The sequence below is a fragment of the Anomalospiza imberbis genome, chromosome 5, assembly GCF_031753505.1.
Source record: "Anomalospiza imberbis isolate Cuckoo-Finch-1a 21T00152 chromosome 5, ASM3175350v1, whole genome shotgun sequence".
NCBI classification, from domain to species: domain Eukaryota; kingdom Metazoa; phylum Chordata; class Aves; order Passeriformes; family Viduidae; genus Anomalospiza; species Anomalospiza imberbis.
Window position 1 is genome coordinate 8,677,984 of NC_089685.1, and position 18,452 is coordinate 8,696,435.

Genomic DNA, 18,452 nt, shown 5'->3' on the forward strand with positions numbered 1-18,452 from the left:
CAAATCTGTTCATTCAGCCATATATCTCTAACACAGAAGAGCTCCCATTAGTCAGAATCACTGAATTAACTCTATGAATAATTTTTTTTTCTCCTTTTCGTTGCAGAGAGAATGTGCTAATTTCATCAAGGTGCTTAAGGTTTACAACCAAACCCACCTCTACGCTTGTGGAACGGGGGCTTTTCATCCAGTCTGCACCTATATTGAAGTTGGAAGCCATCCTGAGGTAAACTATCTTAAAACAATATTTTTCTTTTTCCTCTTTTTAATCTTTATTGGTGTTTAGCCATGATCTCTTCCTGCCAAAATGCATTCTCACTAGTTTCTGTGGCTTGGGAAGCAGATCTGGTAAGACCTGCTCCTGAATCAGGTGCTGACGTGCTGATTGATAAATCACACAGTATCTCTAACTTTTCTCCCCTGCACAGCATCTCTTCCCTCAGGGGTTTAAATAAGTATAAGTAAGCCCATTCTACCTGGCACATGAAGTTAGAAAGCAGTAGTTTTTTGTAGTTGAGACACATACTGGGTATAAGAGCCACTGTGTTTATTCTGGGCCCATCACTGCTTTTAGTTTCCTCCCAGTCAGTACAGTCTGACACCACCTCAGCTTTCTCCCAGCTGAGAATTAAAATAGTGTCACACCTTCATAAATCCCCCTTCTCAGATTTGTCCTAACATACTGGCAGTTTTTCATTTGTCACCTAGGTTTTGTTTCCTTAGTATTTTTGAAAAATAAATCACTCTCTTTTTGTCCATTTCTTTCATCTCTTGCTGATTTTTGCTTAGTATTGCAGAATTCTTGCAGTAGCTCTTGTACTATTTTATCAGTGATCATCATATCCAAACAGATGAGCAGAATCTTCCCTGGCAAAAAAGCAGAATCACTCAAAGGAAGTCATGGGAGTAGGTTGGTTTTCTGGCTGAAGATTTGACTAGTACACCTCTGTGTGCCCCTTCAATATTTTTTCTCTCCAGACCAGGCTATCTCTTAATTTTCTGTTGAGTACGTAATATAAATTAGTCTCCTTTACTGTGTTTTCTGTCTGGCTTACATGAGTATTGCTCAATGGACTGTTTCAGTTTAGCAGTTAGACTACTGATGTGCTTTCAGCATTTATGGTTATGTTTTACTAGTGAATCCATAATTGTGTTTCTTGTAGCTTCTGTGATCTTCAAAAAAACAGCTCTTTCAAGATACCTTATGCTTTTGCAATTCAGGTTTGCAGATTTCTTTGAAAATAAAGACATCATTGTTGAATGAATGATGACTATTTCCTCTCAGAGAAAAATTAACAGAACCTTTGAGTGTTGACTTCATAGTCTGGGAACTATTTTTCCCTGTGAAAATGTCTTTTGATATTTGAAACATAAATCTTTAAAATGCCTTAAGAACAAGGGTTTGAAGGGATAAGGGAGCTGCAGAGCAGAAAGGGTTTTGTTCATATTCTTTAATGCTTTATTACAATGCATTCTTGGCAATTAGTGATTGTCTCTTGACCACACACAGTATGTCATTGCTTACTGCATTAAACAGATTCTCTGCTTCCTGAGATCCATTTGGGAATTGGTAGACATATTAATTAACTCTAGTTCCGTAAGATGTGTGTCAATCAATCCTTGGCTATCTGCCAAGGGAATCTATCTGCACAAAGATAGCTCGTATGAGGTCATTTACTTCTACATTTGGCTGTTTTATTGCTGTACCATAAAACTAACACACACTTTATCAAGGATTTATAGAAAGGATGATCAGAGATGAGAGGCCAGATCTAACCTTGGTTTAACATTCTGGGTTTTTAAAGTCTTGAATCAGTGATGTGTTTGGCCCTGGAGTGAAAGAGGAGTCTTGTTTTAGCTTCTTTTTCGCAGTCCCTAACTATAAACAAAATCTAAATTTTTGGAGGGTTTTTTTGTTTGGGTGTTTTTTTTTTTTAATGTATGCAGTAATTATATAGGTCTACTTTATCCTGAATCATTCTCATGACCCTTGGTTTCATCTTCGCAAATGAGGGAAATCAGGAATGTGTTTATCTGAATTGCCTCAGATACTGCTGGCTCTTGTTTTTGTTTTTTTCATACTTAAAATATGATTGAAATCATCTTCACCTACCCTTCCAGTGGCACAAGTTTCTGTGTCCTCTGAATAGTTGTGCAGGAGGGTTTACTGCTTTCTCAGGTCAGGTCTGCCCATGTGGAAAGAAAGTGAGGCAGGCAGGATGCCGTGTACCCAACTCTTCTTGGGCTTTCACAAATCTAAGTCAGCCTGGGTTTTGTCCCTTGAAAGGGTGAAAATCAGATGAATAAATGAATTTATTAGATCTGCAGTGAAAAGTAACCTGTTCTTTCTCTCAGCTAGAGCCTGCTCCTTCCTGTCCCATGCTACCTAGCCAGGAATTTCAAATGTGCTTCTTCTGTGGGAGATGAGGAAGAGGAGGGTGCTTGATTGACAGCAGCTATTAGAGACATCATGAATGGAATGAGGGGGATACAATCTTAACCCCTGCACCCCTGCACACTGCATCTGTGAGAGCCAGATGGTTTATGTTCTCGTGTCAGACAGCAGCACTGGACATGTCAAAGGGCCATTGCTTCCGTATCATGTAGAGTTTATACCTCCCTAGCATACTAAAGAAGGTAATAGTATAAGCAGAGACAAGCAGTTGATTATGAGTTAAAAATTGCCATCTAAAATACTTCCTGAAGATTTCTTTTCTGCCACAACACTTGTGGAAAATTAACTGATTTCACCATCTGCTTATTTATTTTTCAAGCACTTACAAAGGTAAATGTGAACTGATTAGGGGAATAGTCAGGGAATGTTACCTACTCTCTCATACGACTGCTTGTTTATCTGAGCTCTGAATGTAACCCACCTGCCTGAATCCAAAGAAGAGGAAATCAGTGTGTGCCAGAGTGGAGAGGGTGGAGAAGTGAAATTTAAAGAAAAGAGTGGTAAGTGATAGAGGAGACTCTGGGAGCAATTGGAGTAGGCTGCAGGAGGCTGGAACATGGTACAATTTTTATGACTAGGAAAAGGAAATAAATTACTTTGTGTGACAGTCATAAAGTAATGGGAATATGAATTGTTATATCTGTTCTATATGTCTTTGATATGAAGCAGTGTATCACAACACCATTCCATACCTGAAGAAAATAATTTCTGGTGATAGAACTAGACAGGTTTAATTGAGTCTGATGAAGTACAGTTTCAGAAGTAATAATAAAAAGCTAAAAGGATATGAACGGCATGCTGTGCATCTGATTAAAAATGATGTGCACAAATGTATACAACCTAATATGTTGTGAATTACACCGCAGTCTGAGGAGTAAAGCAGACTAATCTTCGCTTAAATCCATTCCAGATGTGTAAGCTGAATAACCACAGTATTTAGAGGGAAGAATAAAGTTAATGTTTCAATAGGCTTTAAGCACGTAAACCATGAGGAAGCAGGAAAGAATATATTTAGTGAGAACATAGTGTGTGGATATGCAGAAAATACCTGAGGGCAGCCAAATGTAAAGCTTGATATCATCCATTTTATGTGCATGAGTTTAAGGGAGATGACCTAACGCAGACACCTACACAAACTTCATGGATCTGGGGTTAGGCAATATGTGGCATTCTGTCCTTATAATGTGATATAACACAAGAAACCAATTACCAGACAAAGCAAGACAGTGATTAGTAAAGCTATGTATTGCACCCACTGACTTCTGAGGAAACAGGGCTGGATGTGTAGGAGTGTTGTACTTAACGGTTGCAAAATTAAACAAGTCAGATCTGTGCTGGAAAGGAACTAATCCAACTGCAGGGAGACACAGAAGTGCATTAAACCCCCTAGAAAATCACAACAGGATGCAGAATGCACCTGCCTATGCATGCCTGAGCAGGGGGAAGGAGCCCTGCTCCCTTTCCCCGGGGCTCCCTTTGGGGTAGTTTGAGTGAACCAGCAGGGAACAGTCCTGTTTCAGTAAGAGCAGGATTTTCCATTTACTTAACCCTTACACACAGGTGGAGGTGTACAGAATGCCCTATAGTACCTTTTTTTTTTTTTTTTTTAATGCTCAGACAGGCATTGCAAGAGCTTTACAAAAATTGTTTGCCAGATCCTCAGCAGGAATACATTAAGGTTTCTTCAGCAGAGGTAAATCACTTCACTGTCTGAAGAACTAAACCAGCTTCTTTTATTGTCTCCTAATTCCAAATTTCTTGTCATTGTCCAACAGATTAAAACTCATTTTTAACTGCATGAACTTAAAAGATCTGGGATTACTTTACTTGCAGGTTATTTCTCAATCAATAAAGAAGGTTTAAATTCAGTTTAGATTTATGATGTACATAAAATATTAAGTTATTGCATATGAAGTTATATAATGCTACCACCTGTAACATATTTGCTTTTTCCGGACTCCGTGTGTTTTAAAAATCTTTGGTTCAACTCATAAAATTTTGCTGAAATATACTTTCCACTCTTTTTTATCCCTTCTTTTCTTCACATTGGAAAGGCATCCAGAATGCATTTTCTAATTAATGGACATCCTGTTCTGACACATTTATGCATCTATCAGTTTGTCCCTCTGTATATATTGTGTATATATAGTGATGGAAGAGCATTTTTTTCCTGAAAGAATTGCTTTTTGATGGATCAATGCTACTACTGGTAGTAAACATGTTGTGTTTATCTAATGTAAAAAATCAGGATGAAACATTGATTTCAGTAATAGTAGATGTGGCATAAATTAGCCTGATTTTATTGAAGACAGCAGACCTGTGTCAGTTTACATCAGTCAAGATTCTGAGCTGTGGTTTTAAGTGAAACATTAGATCAAATGGTTTTGTAGGTTAAAAAACACCTGAGGCTAGTTTTCTTTACATCTAATTAACTATACCTTTATATGGTATTTATATGCTTATATAGAGAAAATATGAAGAAAAAGGATACTGTTAAAGGATTGTTCTCATTTGAGTTTGAACTGTTATGTGTGACATACTCGTTCTAAGCATCACTATAATTACAGAGAAATGCCATTAAAAGATGATCTGGTTTACAGACTGGAATAGCCTTCTTTAGTTCACAGGTGCCTCAACCTTTCAAACTTCCAGATATCCTGTTACTATAGTACAGGAAAACAAAACTAAAGAGACTGAAGGTACAGTGTAAGTACCTTTCAGAGCACTTCTTTCCATTGCTTGTGTAGTTTTACCACAGAGAAAAAGAAAATGTCTCTTAGATCTTTAAAGACTGATGTACTTCACCTTGTGTTGTAAAAAGCTGAAAAAATATTTCTGCCCTACAGGGAAATCCCAGGCACTAGAACATTTTGCTTGTACTGATGTTCTTGTCTGTGGAGGATGGCAGGTTACAGGATAATCAGTGCTAGGCACACATCTGTCCAGACACCTTGCAGGATCAGTGGCCAAAATCACAAAACAAAGGGGCCGGATTCCTCTGGAGGTGATGAGACTGTAAACCATCACTTCTGCTGCTCCAAATGACATCAATTTCCAGTCCCTTAGGCTACCCTGTGTGAAAATGCTTCACACAAAATCAGGCTTTTCATACATGTACAGTTTACCTCCACTTGTTAGAAAAGAATAAATCTTGTCATAGCTATCACCTTCCTAGCATATTTTAAGTATATAGTTTTATATACAATTATATGTAGCTATATCTAGCATATCATTCTTTTTCCAAGCTACAATTCATTATGGCATTGTTTGGGAAGGCATGTGATATGTTAACTTTTCAATGACCAAATTTAACATTTACCAGAGCAGTAGAGGGAAAGAGCAGAGAACATGACAGTCCTTTCTCATATGACAATCTTAGTGAATCAATTGTTCTGGTAAGGTTGACAAATATTTCAGGAAGGAAACCAGGATATGTTGCTGGAAGCTCTACATGTTTTTAAGCATCATCATGCAGAAGCACACATTTCTTACAGTCTGACTGCTACGTCCTGAATGGCACCTCTCGTTACATTGCATTATCATGTGGTAAAGTTACAGAAGTAGAAGGTCACCATAAAGAAGTAACTTGATTCCCATTTAAAAGACTTTTTGAAAAACTCCATAAACCCCTTTGTAAAGAAATATTAATCAGGTTCATGGTTAAATGCTATTATTAATGAACACCTGTCTTTGAATACACTGCAGCTCTCCTTTGACTTTAGCTGTATTTTGAACACTTGCTTTGCTAAAAGAGAAGTCAAACCAGGAAAACTCAGATTTTTCAAAACTTCATCCTGTCATCCCCAAGCAAAATATATTTCCAATAAACATTCATTTCCAGAGTTCCAAAGCAGATCCTTTAAAGTAGGACCAGTAGGCTTTATGCGATAATTTAGCTGTTGGAATAGTTTAATTTATGAAGTAAACTTCTCTCAACTGAATAGCACGTGACAGCAATGGCTGACATCTTTCCTACCCCTCACTGTTGGGAAAGTCTACAGGGCTGCAGTAGATATTTCATCCTCAGCAAAGTGGGACACTAAAACTAAAAATTTTGAATTTTTTTTTTCCCCCAGGTATTTTATTTTATCAAGATAAGAATCTATTTCCTAATAAAAATGACAATGCATACTAAACTGTTAATGTAAAAACCACAATGAAAGTATGATAAATTAAATATGTAGCCACTGTTTTTTCTCCTGGTATATTCAGTTAAGAAGGATGTGCTTTTTTAATAGCTGAATGCTTGAAAACTAGCTGATCCATTTGACCTTCCATTTTCCTATTTAATGTGTATTTGTAAGGATAGGGATATTCCAAATCATAAGTATGCAAAGGATGTGGCTCAGTATCTTAAAATTCACATGTGGTACAAATACCATTTTTGGAAGTGAAGTATTTAGCAAAGGGGTCATGCTTTAATCACTGACAGGAAATATGAACATTGTAGGTTTTCATCTGTCATTTAATGCATCCAGTCCTGCCCTTGCATATTTCATAATTACACCTAAGCAATTTGGAATATATTTATGTCTAAAGTGACAAAGCCAGTAATTATGTCTGTGGCTTACTCTGAGATTTACAGGTTGAACATTTACATGCAGGAAATTAAATCAAGTTTTAAACTAAAACAAGTGAGAACAGTGTGGTGGCTATTTTATTTCTTCACCTTTATTCCTCATTCTACATGGCTGAGGGTAAAATGGAAGCACAGTTCTTTAGTTAAGTCACACTGAGAAGAGATATAAGATATGATGAGAAACAGAACAAAGACATGGAATTTACAACTGCAAGGGCCATTTGTTGCACAGCAGAAACCACCAATGAAACTCTAATCACTATTCAAGTCTGATAATTTCAGTTATTCAGAAACTAACTTTTGTTTAGGACTTGATAAATATAACCAAATTGCTATGGCAGACCTCCCAGTTTATTCTTAAGAAACCATGCCAAACCAAACCGAAAAACAAACTCCAGAACAATATTAATTTAATATTACTTTATACAGATCTTTTAAAGAAAATGTAAGTAGGAGTCACTTTGCAAGTGATGTTCCAGCATTCTAGAGTTTTGTTTTAATTGAACCAAATAAAAGTCTGAGATGAGGGAGACCTAGTAAGGATATAGTCTGGAGACAGTGTTGGTGTTTCTGTGGATCTGGTCTGATCTCTATAGGTATGCAGTGGCACAAAAGGAAGCTTGGAATTGGCAAGATACTGCATCCTCTCCTGCACTGTAGGGAAAAAACAACTCTAACAAAGTAATTGATAACACAGACTTTTTTTTTTTTTTTACTTTCTCCCAATGCAGAAAGAGTCCAGTGTGAGTAATAGTGTCAAATTTGAACCCCCAGCCACCTAATGAGAGGAATTTCTGCAGTAGAAAGCTTCCAGTGAGATAACTGAGGAGACCATTGTTCCCTCACCATACATGGCTTTCGTCCTTGGTGGCTGAGCAGTGCTGGTTGATTACAGTGGAGAGCTGTATACAGTGTGCCACAGCTGAATGGCTTCTATGAATAAGAAACCAAAGCCAGTTGACATATTCATTAGGTTCAAAGAAGTAAGTCTCAGTACTGTGGGAAAACTTTTGTTTATGTTGCTGGAGGGTAGGAAAAAAAGACTGAGATAGAGAGAGACCTCCATGGAAGTAAATTTGTGGAGCGGAGTGTGCACATGTGCACACGCAGAACCACTGGGTGGACTTTCACTGATACCACATGTGATGTCTTGTTTTGTGAGTCCATGTCTTAAAACCACGGGTAACTTTGAATATGCTCTGATAATGAGTGATTCAAGTTAAAGACCCTCTTAGGATCTGGGGTTAATTTATTCTTTTAAAGAAGTATGGGGTGGTTTTTTTTCTATAACTATTTGTCTTCAGTGGAGTTCCCTATGACTTATACTGGGGTAGCTAAAACCGAGGTGCACTTTTCTTTTCACAGTCACAGGGAAAAAATGCTTTAATTTCTATCACTGTTAGAAGGATTACTCAGAATTTTACTACTTTAAGGAAATGAATTTTAGTGATGACTACCAGAGGAGCTGAAAATACACCCACTGTTTGCGTTTGGATGTTCATTATTTCTCCTATCAGTTAAAGGATGTTATGATTAAATATTTATTCCTGTAATGTAAATATTCCTACTGACACATGGTTACCTTACTTTACCATGAGATGATACAGTTTTTCTAATTCATTACAGACATAGATTGTACTTTTAAGAGGTATGGCAATCATATTGAGATGTCGATCCAATTTTCTGGGTGGGAATATTATGTTGGCTCATCAACAGAGCCTATAATGTTTCTAGTAACACAGAAGTTCAGCATTTGGATCTTGTTAGAGTAACAATTGAAAACATTAACCCAACTTCACAGTCATGCAACATATGCAAAATTTCATCCACACACCTCCTGAAACAAAAGACAAGTATGGCTAAATCCTTTGATCTCTTGACCAGTATGGGGGAGAAAAAAATAAAATAACAAACCACCATCTGTTGGGAAACCAATGTCATAAAAACAGTGGAAGGCCAGCTTTTAGTATAGAGTGACTTAATTGAGGAAATTACTTATAAATACAATTATTTCTTGATTTAGAGGCATAGGAGGAAACAAAACTGAAAGAAGGAGTTACCGAGCTCAGGTTTGGATAGATGAGCATTAAAGCAGCATTATTCATTGTGGGATTCATGTCACAATGCTCCAGTTGACAGGGGCTGAACTTGTGAAGAAGAATCATAAATGTGATTTCTGCCACTGAAGGAAGTGACTGCATTATGTTTGTAGTTCAGTACCAGCATCTTGTCAAATAATCCTTAGACAGCCCAGGTCACAATGCAGCAGGTTTTAGCTGTGGGTGATGCTCTACATACAGACCACAGTGCTGTGAAATGCTGAACAGCAAACTACCCAGTTATATTAAATACTCAGACATGAGAATCTAACGAAGGCCTTATTGGTGAACTAATTTCACTGGTCTTTGCCTAAAATTTTATGACACCTGGCATGCTGTGGAGTGCCTTTCAGGCATTTTTTAAAGTCTGTGCAATATATTTAACTCTCAGAGACATGTGAGTCTGAAAGCACTGCCTTTTCCCATGCTTTCAGACCAACCTAATATTCATAGTTTCTGCATGTGCACATTATATGAGTTTAATGGTCCACTGCCATGATGACTGGCCTGCAGTTAGACCCAGCAAGGGCCCAGAGAGGCTGAGTATGGCCATGGCACAGCCTGCTCAGCAGTGATGGAGAGGTTCATTCCTGATTTCTTCAAAACCTATTTCTGTTGTTGCTTCTGCCCACAAGATTCTCACTGATTCAGAATTCCCAAAAAAGGGGGAATTTCCCCAAAGGAAAAATGAGAACACTCACAGATGTAGAAGCTTTCAAACAGATTCAGGAAAGAAAAATAATTTTTTACAATGGAAGGCCTCCTTTATGTGCTTTCAAGTCTCTTAGACATCTCTTTCTTTCACCAGCAGCTGCAGTTGGCATGACAAAAGTGGTTTCTCCACAATGATTAAATCTTTCCTCTTTTTTGATAAAAAGCAAAGCAGCTAAAGGTGAAACTGCTTTTTCTGTGAGTAAACATCAGGACACAGGTATTTCCTGCAGTTGCCTGGTGGAAAAAGAAATAATTATTCTTCTCCTGCTATCTTGACCATCCTTACTTTTATTTACAGACTCATGCTGATATTAGAAAAAGCCTTCATAATATTTTCCCAATGCTTCCTTACCTTTAAAAGATTTTAAAACTGAATCTCTTCTCTACCCTGTTATACAAGGACTGTCTTAACTTTGTTGCCATTTAAATTCATTTAAATCATAAAATTCCACTACTCCATATTCCAGTAAGTATTTTAGTAGTTAGTACTTTCCTTCCTAAGGAAGAAAATTACTGAATCATGTAAGAAAGTGAATAAGAATTAATCTCATATATGCCAGACACAGAGAGAAGATGGCTGGAAGAAGAAGGATCTCTGCAAAACAAGAGCACATATAATTTACTCCTGTACACTTTGTAACTTTGCTAAATATCCTTACCAAGTATAAAGAATATGTTTCTTTGCCAGTATACATACAACCTTTCATCTTTTTTGCATTGCATGTTTTGCTGGTATAAGATTACACAAATAAACTAGCAGTCAGTTACATCAAGATCTCAAAAGTCTTATAAGAGAAAAAATCCTTCATCCTTCTTTAAACAATGCTTTTGTGAGTATAGAGACCATGTACAGGGATGTATGCTTGATTGCTGCAATACTACCTCAGAGCAGGAAGAAAATGCAGTTTAAGGAACATGTCATGGCTTAGAAAGACACTGTGTTTTGTGCAGGGAAGGAACATGGGGCTGTGCACAGAATTATCAGAAAATAGCATATACAAAAGCAGTGTATAGACATAAATAATTATCTCCCTTTTACATTAGTCCATATATCTTCTGCCATGAAGAGTTAATCAATTTACTGCTGAAATGCTGTGGGAGATAATGAATAGTTGTGAAACAGGTAGTGTTTTAAATATTTGTTCTTGTCCCATATGCCTACAGCTTGTGTGATGCTGGAAATCAGACTAAGTGATTGCAGCAACTCCTTCTGTTCTCAAAATCTAAGAAAAAACCCACTGGAAGTCACTTAGAAAAAGAATTGTTTACTCTTCCATTCATGCTGAGTTCCTGCTTACATATCTTGTAACAACTTGTTTTCTGTTTATGGCACTTGGTAAGTCTGGAAATGTGCTGGCTTCTCTTGAAGCTCTGAGCATGAGCCATATAGAATCTCTGCATCTTCCCTCAAACACCATTCCTGTGAGGGAAGTATTCTGTGCCCTTCTGTTCCTTCCTTCATCTCTCCCTCATTCATGTAAGAAAAATAATGTAATGAGTATGACCTGACTCAGATGAAAGATATTCCTCTGACTCGTTAATGCCTCTGTGGATTTGGAATAAATTAGTTTATTTCCTAACTCATTTCATTGGAAAAGGGTGAGTAACTTTGCAACATTTCTTGGTAACTCAAGGAAAGACTAGTTAATGCCTGCTTTTTCTTTCTCTTCAGCTTCTGTGTTACTTGCTGTGGACAATTCACATATGTTTATTTTTATTTTTTTCCCAGAAAAAAGCTTTGTTTTTAAAAATATTTTTTCTGTAGCTGAGTGAGTCAAAAGTAATGTGAGAAACATTTGGATGAAAAAAACAGTCGCCTTTGGAAAACTTAGCTAAAAAGAAGTATTGTGCAGAATAAATAAATGTTATCATGATGAATTCACGCCTGTTAGAATTGGTGATGACTTGCTATATCATCTAATCTATTTTAATTTGTGTACGTTTTCAGTCATCTACAAGTCTGGACTGTTTTCTCACCTGTAGTGATATAAATCACAACTAGTGATTCTTGCAGTGCAGCATTAATTTGCATTTTAACTATTTCAGTTTCAAATCTTGCACTGCTAATCGTAATTGTACACATTGTCCACCCCTAACAATTTCTTATTCAGAGCTCATATCAGCTAGGTCCAGAAGAACTGTCATGCAGCTTCTCTCCTGTATGATTGTATATTGCTCAGTTAAGAAATGCTTCCTGATTTATGAAAATCTATGGATTCCTCCAAGTTGCAACATGGCCACATTCAGAGAAATATATTAATAAATGTTTGCAAGTACATAATCAGATGAGAACACAATATTCTCCATTTATGAAATAAGATCCATAATGAATCTTGCATGGGAGTGCTAATAACTACCTTTAGGTTAAAGTGCTCAGATGTCACAGTATAACAATATCTGTCTTAGATGTGTATCATTATGGCAAGTAATTAAAGGTTACTTAGCTCTTAAATGGTTACCTTGGAGGAATCCTTCAGCAACATGGCTTCAAGCATGCCTTCCCAATGAAATTAATTAAGTAAATTAAATATCAGCCTTGTAGTAATTATTATATGTGCAGAATATCAGGCATATAAATGTATAATATTATTGGTCAGAGGACTTGAAGATGTATCCATTTGTTATTAAGCATAAAACAATCTTGGTTATTCTTACATGTAGAATAAAGCTGATGCATGTTAAAAAGAACAGTGACAAGACTGATGAAGAGAAATGGAATGTCAAAATTATCACAGTGATGTTCCATGTGCCACATAAGTGCAAAGCTCAAGTAGCAGCATTCTGATGAGAGAAGTATTAAAATTCACTTGGTCTTTTTCACACCTCTGCTGTTACATGGAGTTAAAACCTGGTACCAAATGACTTGAGTTTTGCTAACAGCTCAGTCTGACTCATCACAAAGATGCTTTCAGGGATTAAAGTTGCTGCCTTCTTCTGTATTTAATATAAACCACACTAGAAAAGTTGAGCAAGTGGCTTGATGTGGATATAAACATTTTTCACCACCTCTTAAAGTAGAAATATGACATGGGCCACATCAGTGACAGATTTTGACTTAAAAAATAATTTCTTAGCATTATGTAAGCTGGCAGTGACAAATACAAATAAAGCAGTACATTCTGCTTTTTTAGTCTTTGTTTAAAGAGAAACAATCCACTAGATAAATAGATCCTTCATCTGAGACCTTTTCATATGTAAGCAAGAAGATGTAAAGTTCAGATCTCTGCTGTCCTCCTGAAACATTGGCTTTGCTCCAGGCAATGATATTATTAACATACCTTAAGTTTACTCTTTAAATGTTTTGCCTAATTATGTCTTCTGATGAAACAGAAAAGAAATAAAAAAGGAAATATGTGTTATGCTGCAGAAAGCTTTACTCACAAGACGGAAAGTATTAGCTCTGAAAGTATTAGCAGCAGGAAACACGAAGAATTTGTGACAGAAATCTGGGGTTTTTTCATGTTCTTTTATTTTTTTTTATTCCAGTGAGATAATTAACAGTGGTGGCACCTTCTTATCAGTGATATGGAAAACTGCTGCACATTTTGGTTGAGGATAACAACAGTGTTAGGGGTTCTTCTCTAGTTCTCAGGCTTCTGCCCAGAGCAAGTCGTTTGGCCTTAATTGGTTTCGGTGTCTGCAATTCAGATTTCTTAAAAGTTGAAGCTTCAATCATTGTCATGTGAAAATTGTCCTGTGTCCCTGGGCCAAAAAGAGTCCCCAGAGAAGGTAACTAGAAGTGGTGGAACTATTTGTCTGCCAGATAATCTTTAGATGCCCCTCTGCACACTTATGGGCCAAGCCTACAGTAAGTTATCATACCTAGGAGTGAAAAAAACAAAAGTCTGAATATTCGGATTCTCATAGAATTGGTCAGTTCTCTGTGCTGTAGCTTCTCGGATAATACAGATTTTTACCTCTGGCCCAGTAAAAATATACTGATTGATTCAGCCTGGTTCCAAACCTGGAGACAGTTTTGAAGGAGGATTAGAAAACAGTCTAAGGGAGGAGGAGAATTAGAAAGCAAACAGTGTAAGAGAGGAAGATTATCTTCCAGTGAGTTCTTTTGCCCTGAGGTATGACGGGTTTTTTTTGTTGTTTTGTTTTGTTTTTTTTAATTACTAACCAGTAAGTGTTTTAATTATAAAGCAGCAATCAGAAAAACAAATGGCATTGATTACTTTTTCAAAGCAGTGACTGATCATTTCAGCTATACTTGCACCTTGTTTGAAATATGGAACCAGCATAAAACCTGAAAGCATTTGCCATTAGTATAAATCAACATTACTCTCTGTGGCCAGTGTTTATTTACAAGTTTGCAAAGGGTTTCATAAGGGATATTTGTGCACCTACAATACAAACCATGTGTCAAACAGCAAAAAATTGGAAAGCAATAGCAATGGGTTTTTTCCCTTTTACTTGATCCAAGTTTCATTTTTTGTTTGGCTAAGCATCAATGGTCATGAAGGTGATATATCAACAATAGTCATGGTGGCATATTTAATCTAATTATAGCTGTTTGAGGTGCTTAACTTCATTGACTCTGAATAACAATTTATTTTATTCTGTTTTAACAAACCTTTCTGTTTATGCATTTCATCATCTTTTGTTAAGAAACAGGGATCTCATTTCATTATTTAAGTGTGGGAGTAATGAAAAAGTGAGTCTTCGTCAACTTACTGTTTCTGTACCAAGGGTCTTTTTCTGGAATACTTACCAAAGAACAAATCTTTTGAACTCTGTAGAGTATAGTCTAGAACATTAATTTTGATTCCTAAGTAAAAATCTGTGAAACTTATACTGAATTTAGAATACGGAAAGATTGGGCATAATTTATCATAAAATGGTTTGGGTTGGAAGGGGTGTTAAATATCATCTGGTTCCAACCCCCATTCCATGGTTACTTCCATTGGATCAAGTTGCTCAGATTCCCATTCAGCCTGGCCTCAAAAGAAAATTACTGCAATTTAACATAGAAAAAGGCCACATTCTTCCAACAGGTATAATATAATAGTCAATGATTCAGACTCGAGTACAAGATTTAGGTATTCTTTAAAAGACTGGTGAGGATAAACAGAAAATTAATGGGTAAAGTTGACTTTTTTTAACCTCAGTCAAGAAAGGAAACTAAAACATGAGAATTTGGACAACGAAGTGGAATCTTTGATTGTGAAAGAGCTCTCTGCATGACTTTAGCCTTGTCCACAAGGAAACTTGTGAATGAATTCTTACGAATTCAGTGCAAATCCCTTCACAGATATTCTCATTTCAGTTAAAGTAGCATTTCAGATCTGGTCTTAGCTGCTTGAAAGTAGCTGAAAATAAGCTGCTTTTAAACTGAGCTCACTGTGACACAGAGTGCATGTGTTTACTGGAATCTCATTACATTCAAACATAGGGATACAAGTCTGCAGATTAGTGCTTGCCCTGAAAAGGCTGTTTAGCCTTTCAAAGGATTTTGCAGGAAAGCAAGCTGGAATACAAGCCCTTTCTGCTTGTCATTTGTAGGTTTGTGGATTTTGCTTTTATTTCTTTGTGCAAATGTGTTTTCATACAGACAGTGAAAAGCCATGACCCTCTGTAAAAAGGATTACCTCGAAGGGAGATAGTAAGACTACAGTGTAAAGGATGGTTAATGCAGAAATGCTAAATCTTGCTGTACAAAGATTATAGCACAATAAATTTTTTAACTCAAGGTACTTTCCTGACATTATAAAAACAGTCACATATCAGAATCACAAAATAAAAGTCTTCAAGAGAGGCCTAAAAGAAAATAAAGGAAAATATCTGCTTTTTTTTTTTTTTTGTAGAAAGATTATATAGAATCCCTTAAAAATATGTTTTCTTTTAGCTGACATTGTAGCAAGTAGTTTAGATAACATTTAGTGACTTAGATATTATTTTTACAATCAGTGTATTTCATGGGGTATTAAAGATAATAAATAAGGAAATACTTTAAAACAGATAATAGAAGAACATAAAGAAAGCTGAAGATTTCAGTTGCTTACAAAAGGCTTGGCATCTTATATGGAGCAATGACCCAGTGCCACATGACCCATTTGAATAAGAGGAATAAAATCTCAGTGCAGAATTATTTCTTTGGTGGAAAAGTTCTCAAAAAGAAGAGGGGTGTTTTTTAAACTTATTCCTAGAATTTTTTTCTTTTTTGTCTGCCTGAGTAGTAAGCAGTATGGTCAGAAAAAAATCCAGAATTAACCCTTCTAAAACTTCCTGAAGAGATGAAAGCAATATACTTTGGGGCTAACTAGAATTTCAATTACTGCAAGACTTAAACTGGAGCAGTAGTTAAATACCTGTGGTGAGTCACCCAAACTTCCCTACCTGCTTTTTTCTCTTTTGGGACTTCTGCTTCTAAATCACTTGGTCTCCTCCAGGCTCACAAGACTAAAGTAAATTTCCAAAAAAAGGGTGTAATAAACTGCAACAGCAGCTGCAACTGCACCCAAAGTCTTCACCTAAAAAGCAGAAATTATGTTGTAGTAGAAGCCAGTTTGTTGAACAGAGGGGAACAAAAGGTTGGATTTGAAGCTTTGTGCTTAATGTAAGGGGGATTTTAAATGTAGTAGCCATCTGGTAAGAGGTGAGATGAGATCTAACAAAAAGTGTAAGTAGCTACCACTCTCATTGCAAAGATGAATGAATGAACCATCATACTGAATTTAATTGCAATAGCTAAACTTTCAGGTTATTTCATTAAAAAGAGATAGCAATATTTTTTCAAGATATTTCAGTGAACAGTTGGAGACAATGAATATGAGTACTGCATATTTGCTTTTAAAGATGCCTTTAAAGCTGAATCTCTGATGCACTCTCATCACTGACTACTTTCTATTTTCTGTAGAGCTAGCGTTAGGCTTTATGTGCCAATGTCAAATTAGAGCATTAATTACCTATGTAGTTAAGTGTCCAGTAAGGTGCTTTTATAAAAAGCAGCCTTAAAACCTCATTCAGAAGGAACTTTAGTAAGTTATTTCAATGTTTTCAGGGAGATTGCTTATATATGTGAAGTAAAACCGACACTGACAATTTTCAGCATTTAGATGTTTCAAAAGAGCAACTTAGTTTTGAGTTTTATTGACTCTCCATAGGCAGCATCACAGGCAGGACACTCTGAACAGCTAATGGAGAAAGATTTCGGGTTGCTTATGGTGCCAGAGAACACAGGTCATGAAATGGAAGGAAAAAGACAGTGAGAAAGGTGAATAGATTGCAGCAGGGAAGTATGTTGGAGGATTGGAAGTGTTCCAGATTTTGCTCTTTCTTGATGTTAAGGCAATTTATTCCCTACAGACTTAGATTACAGCTTATTTCAGTGGGTAGAAGTCATTTTACCTGATTTAATTCACCTGAAACATACTCAGTTCATATAGTCATCCAGCCTTATCCTTAGGCAATGTAGAGAATTCTGCATCTTCAAAAATAGTGCTTTTCCTTCCCATCTACAACTGCACCTGAAACGTTAATGAAATAAAAATAATAAAATAAAATAAAATAAAATGAGACAGCCACTCAGAAGCAGTGCATTTCAGAAAAGTTCCTGGATATTGATATATATTTCTCTGAACGAGCAAGAATAAAATTATGGATATTGCATCCAAGAAGAGAACTCAGGAAGCAGTATGAAATTTGAGTAACAATTTAACTGTACAATACTTGAGGCAAATTATTGTCCATCTTAAACAATCCACGCCAGCCATCCAAAAACAACATGGACTTAAGTATTCTGTCAAACTTAGATTTTAACGTTCACACTCTTGACATGTAAATCTACTAGAAGTCTTTGGAGTTCTTCCACAGACATTGTCACCAAAGACAGTTGATCAAATCCTCATGCTGAATATTGTATAAATAGCTGAAAACTAATGTGATGGCAAGGTAGATAGTCAAAAAGTGGGAATGCAGCAGAAAGAAGAAAGCCTATGGCCATTGTAAGCAAGCCTGGTCTGTTTTGCATCCTGTTATTATTATTTCATTTTCTATTTGCAACTTGCAGTTATTAATTTTCTACCAGTAATCTTCTACTTTAGCTGCTCTGTAAGCGAGTATCCTCATCATAGTGTAATTTGTAATAAATGAGTTTTTAACTTCTTATATTAGTTAAGAAGATTAACAGTGCAGAATTTAAAACCTGTGACCAAAATTTGATGAGATGACTTAAAATGAATGACATTTGAGATAGAAAGAGGCTTCTGAATACCCACAGACAAAATCCAGACAGCAGGAAAATAAGGTTAAAACATTCTATCTGAAGCCATTTCGCAAAAAAAAGAGAGGAAATGTGTGACATATGGTATCAAGTGAGGCACTTGAAGTTGAGTCTAAAAATGTTTCAAAAGACAGCTGTTAGTTTGCATGATTAAAAAGGGGAAAGGAAGGATATTATGATACATCAAGAAGTAAGGAAGTTATGAAACCAGAGGTGGACTTGTTGGATGTTTGTTTGTATTTCTTATCCAGTGGTTTCTAATGTTTTTATTAAATTTATCTTCAAATTCAACCTCCACCTCTATCTTCCGTTCTGTTTCTCACAGTGACATCAGTGCTGGCTATTAACACAAAAACTGGGTGGATCCTTGAACCCTGA

General features: G+C 36.3%; 1 protein-coding gene across 1 annotated transcript in view; it reads left to right on the forward strand.

Moving 5' to 3' along the window:
• The window catches only part of SEMA3A (semaphorin 3A), a 170,467-nt gene that overhangs the window by 67,186 nt on the left and 84,829 nt on the right, over window positions 1-18,452 (forward strand). The window contains exon 4 of the mRNA XM_068189556.1: window positions 107-226. Within this exon, the coding sequence (XP_068045657.1) occupies window positions 107-226 (120 nt within the window). The remainder of the gene's footprint in view (window positions 1-106; window positions 227-18,452) is intronic.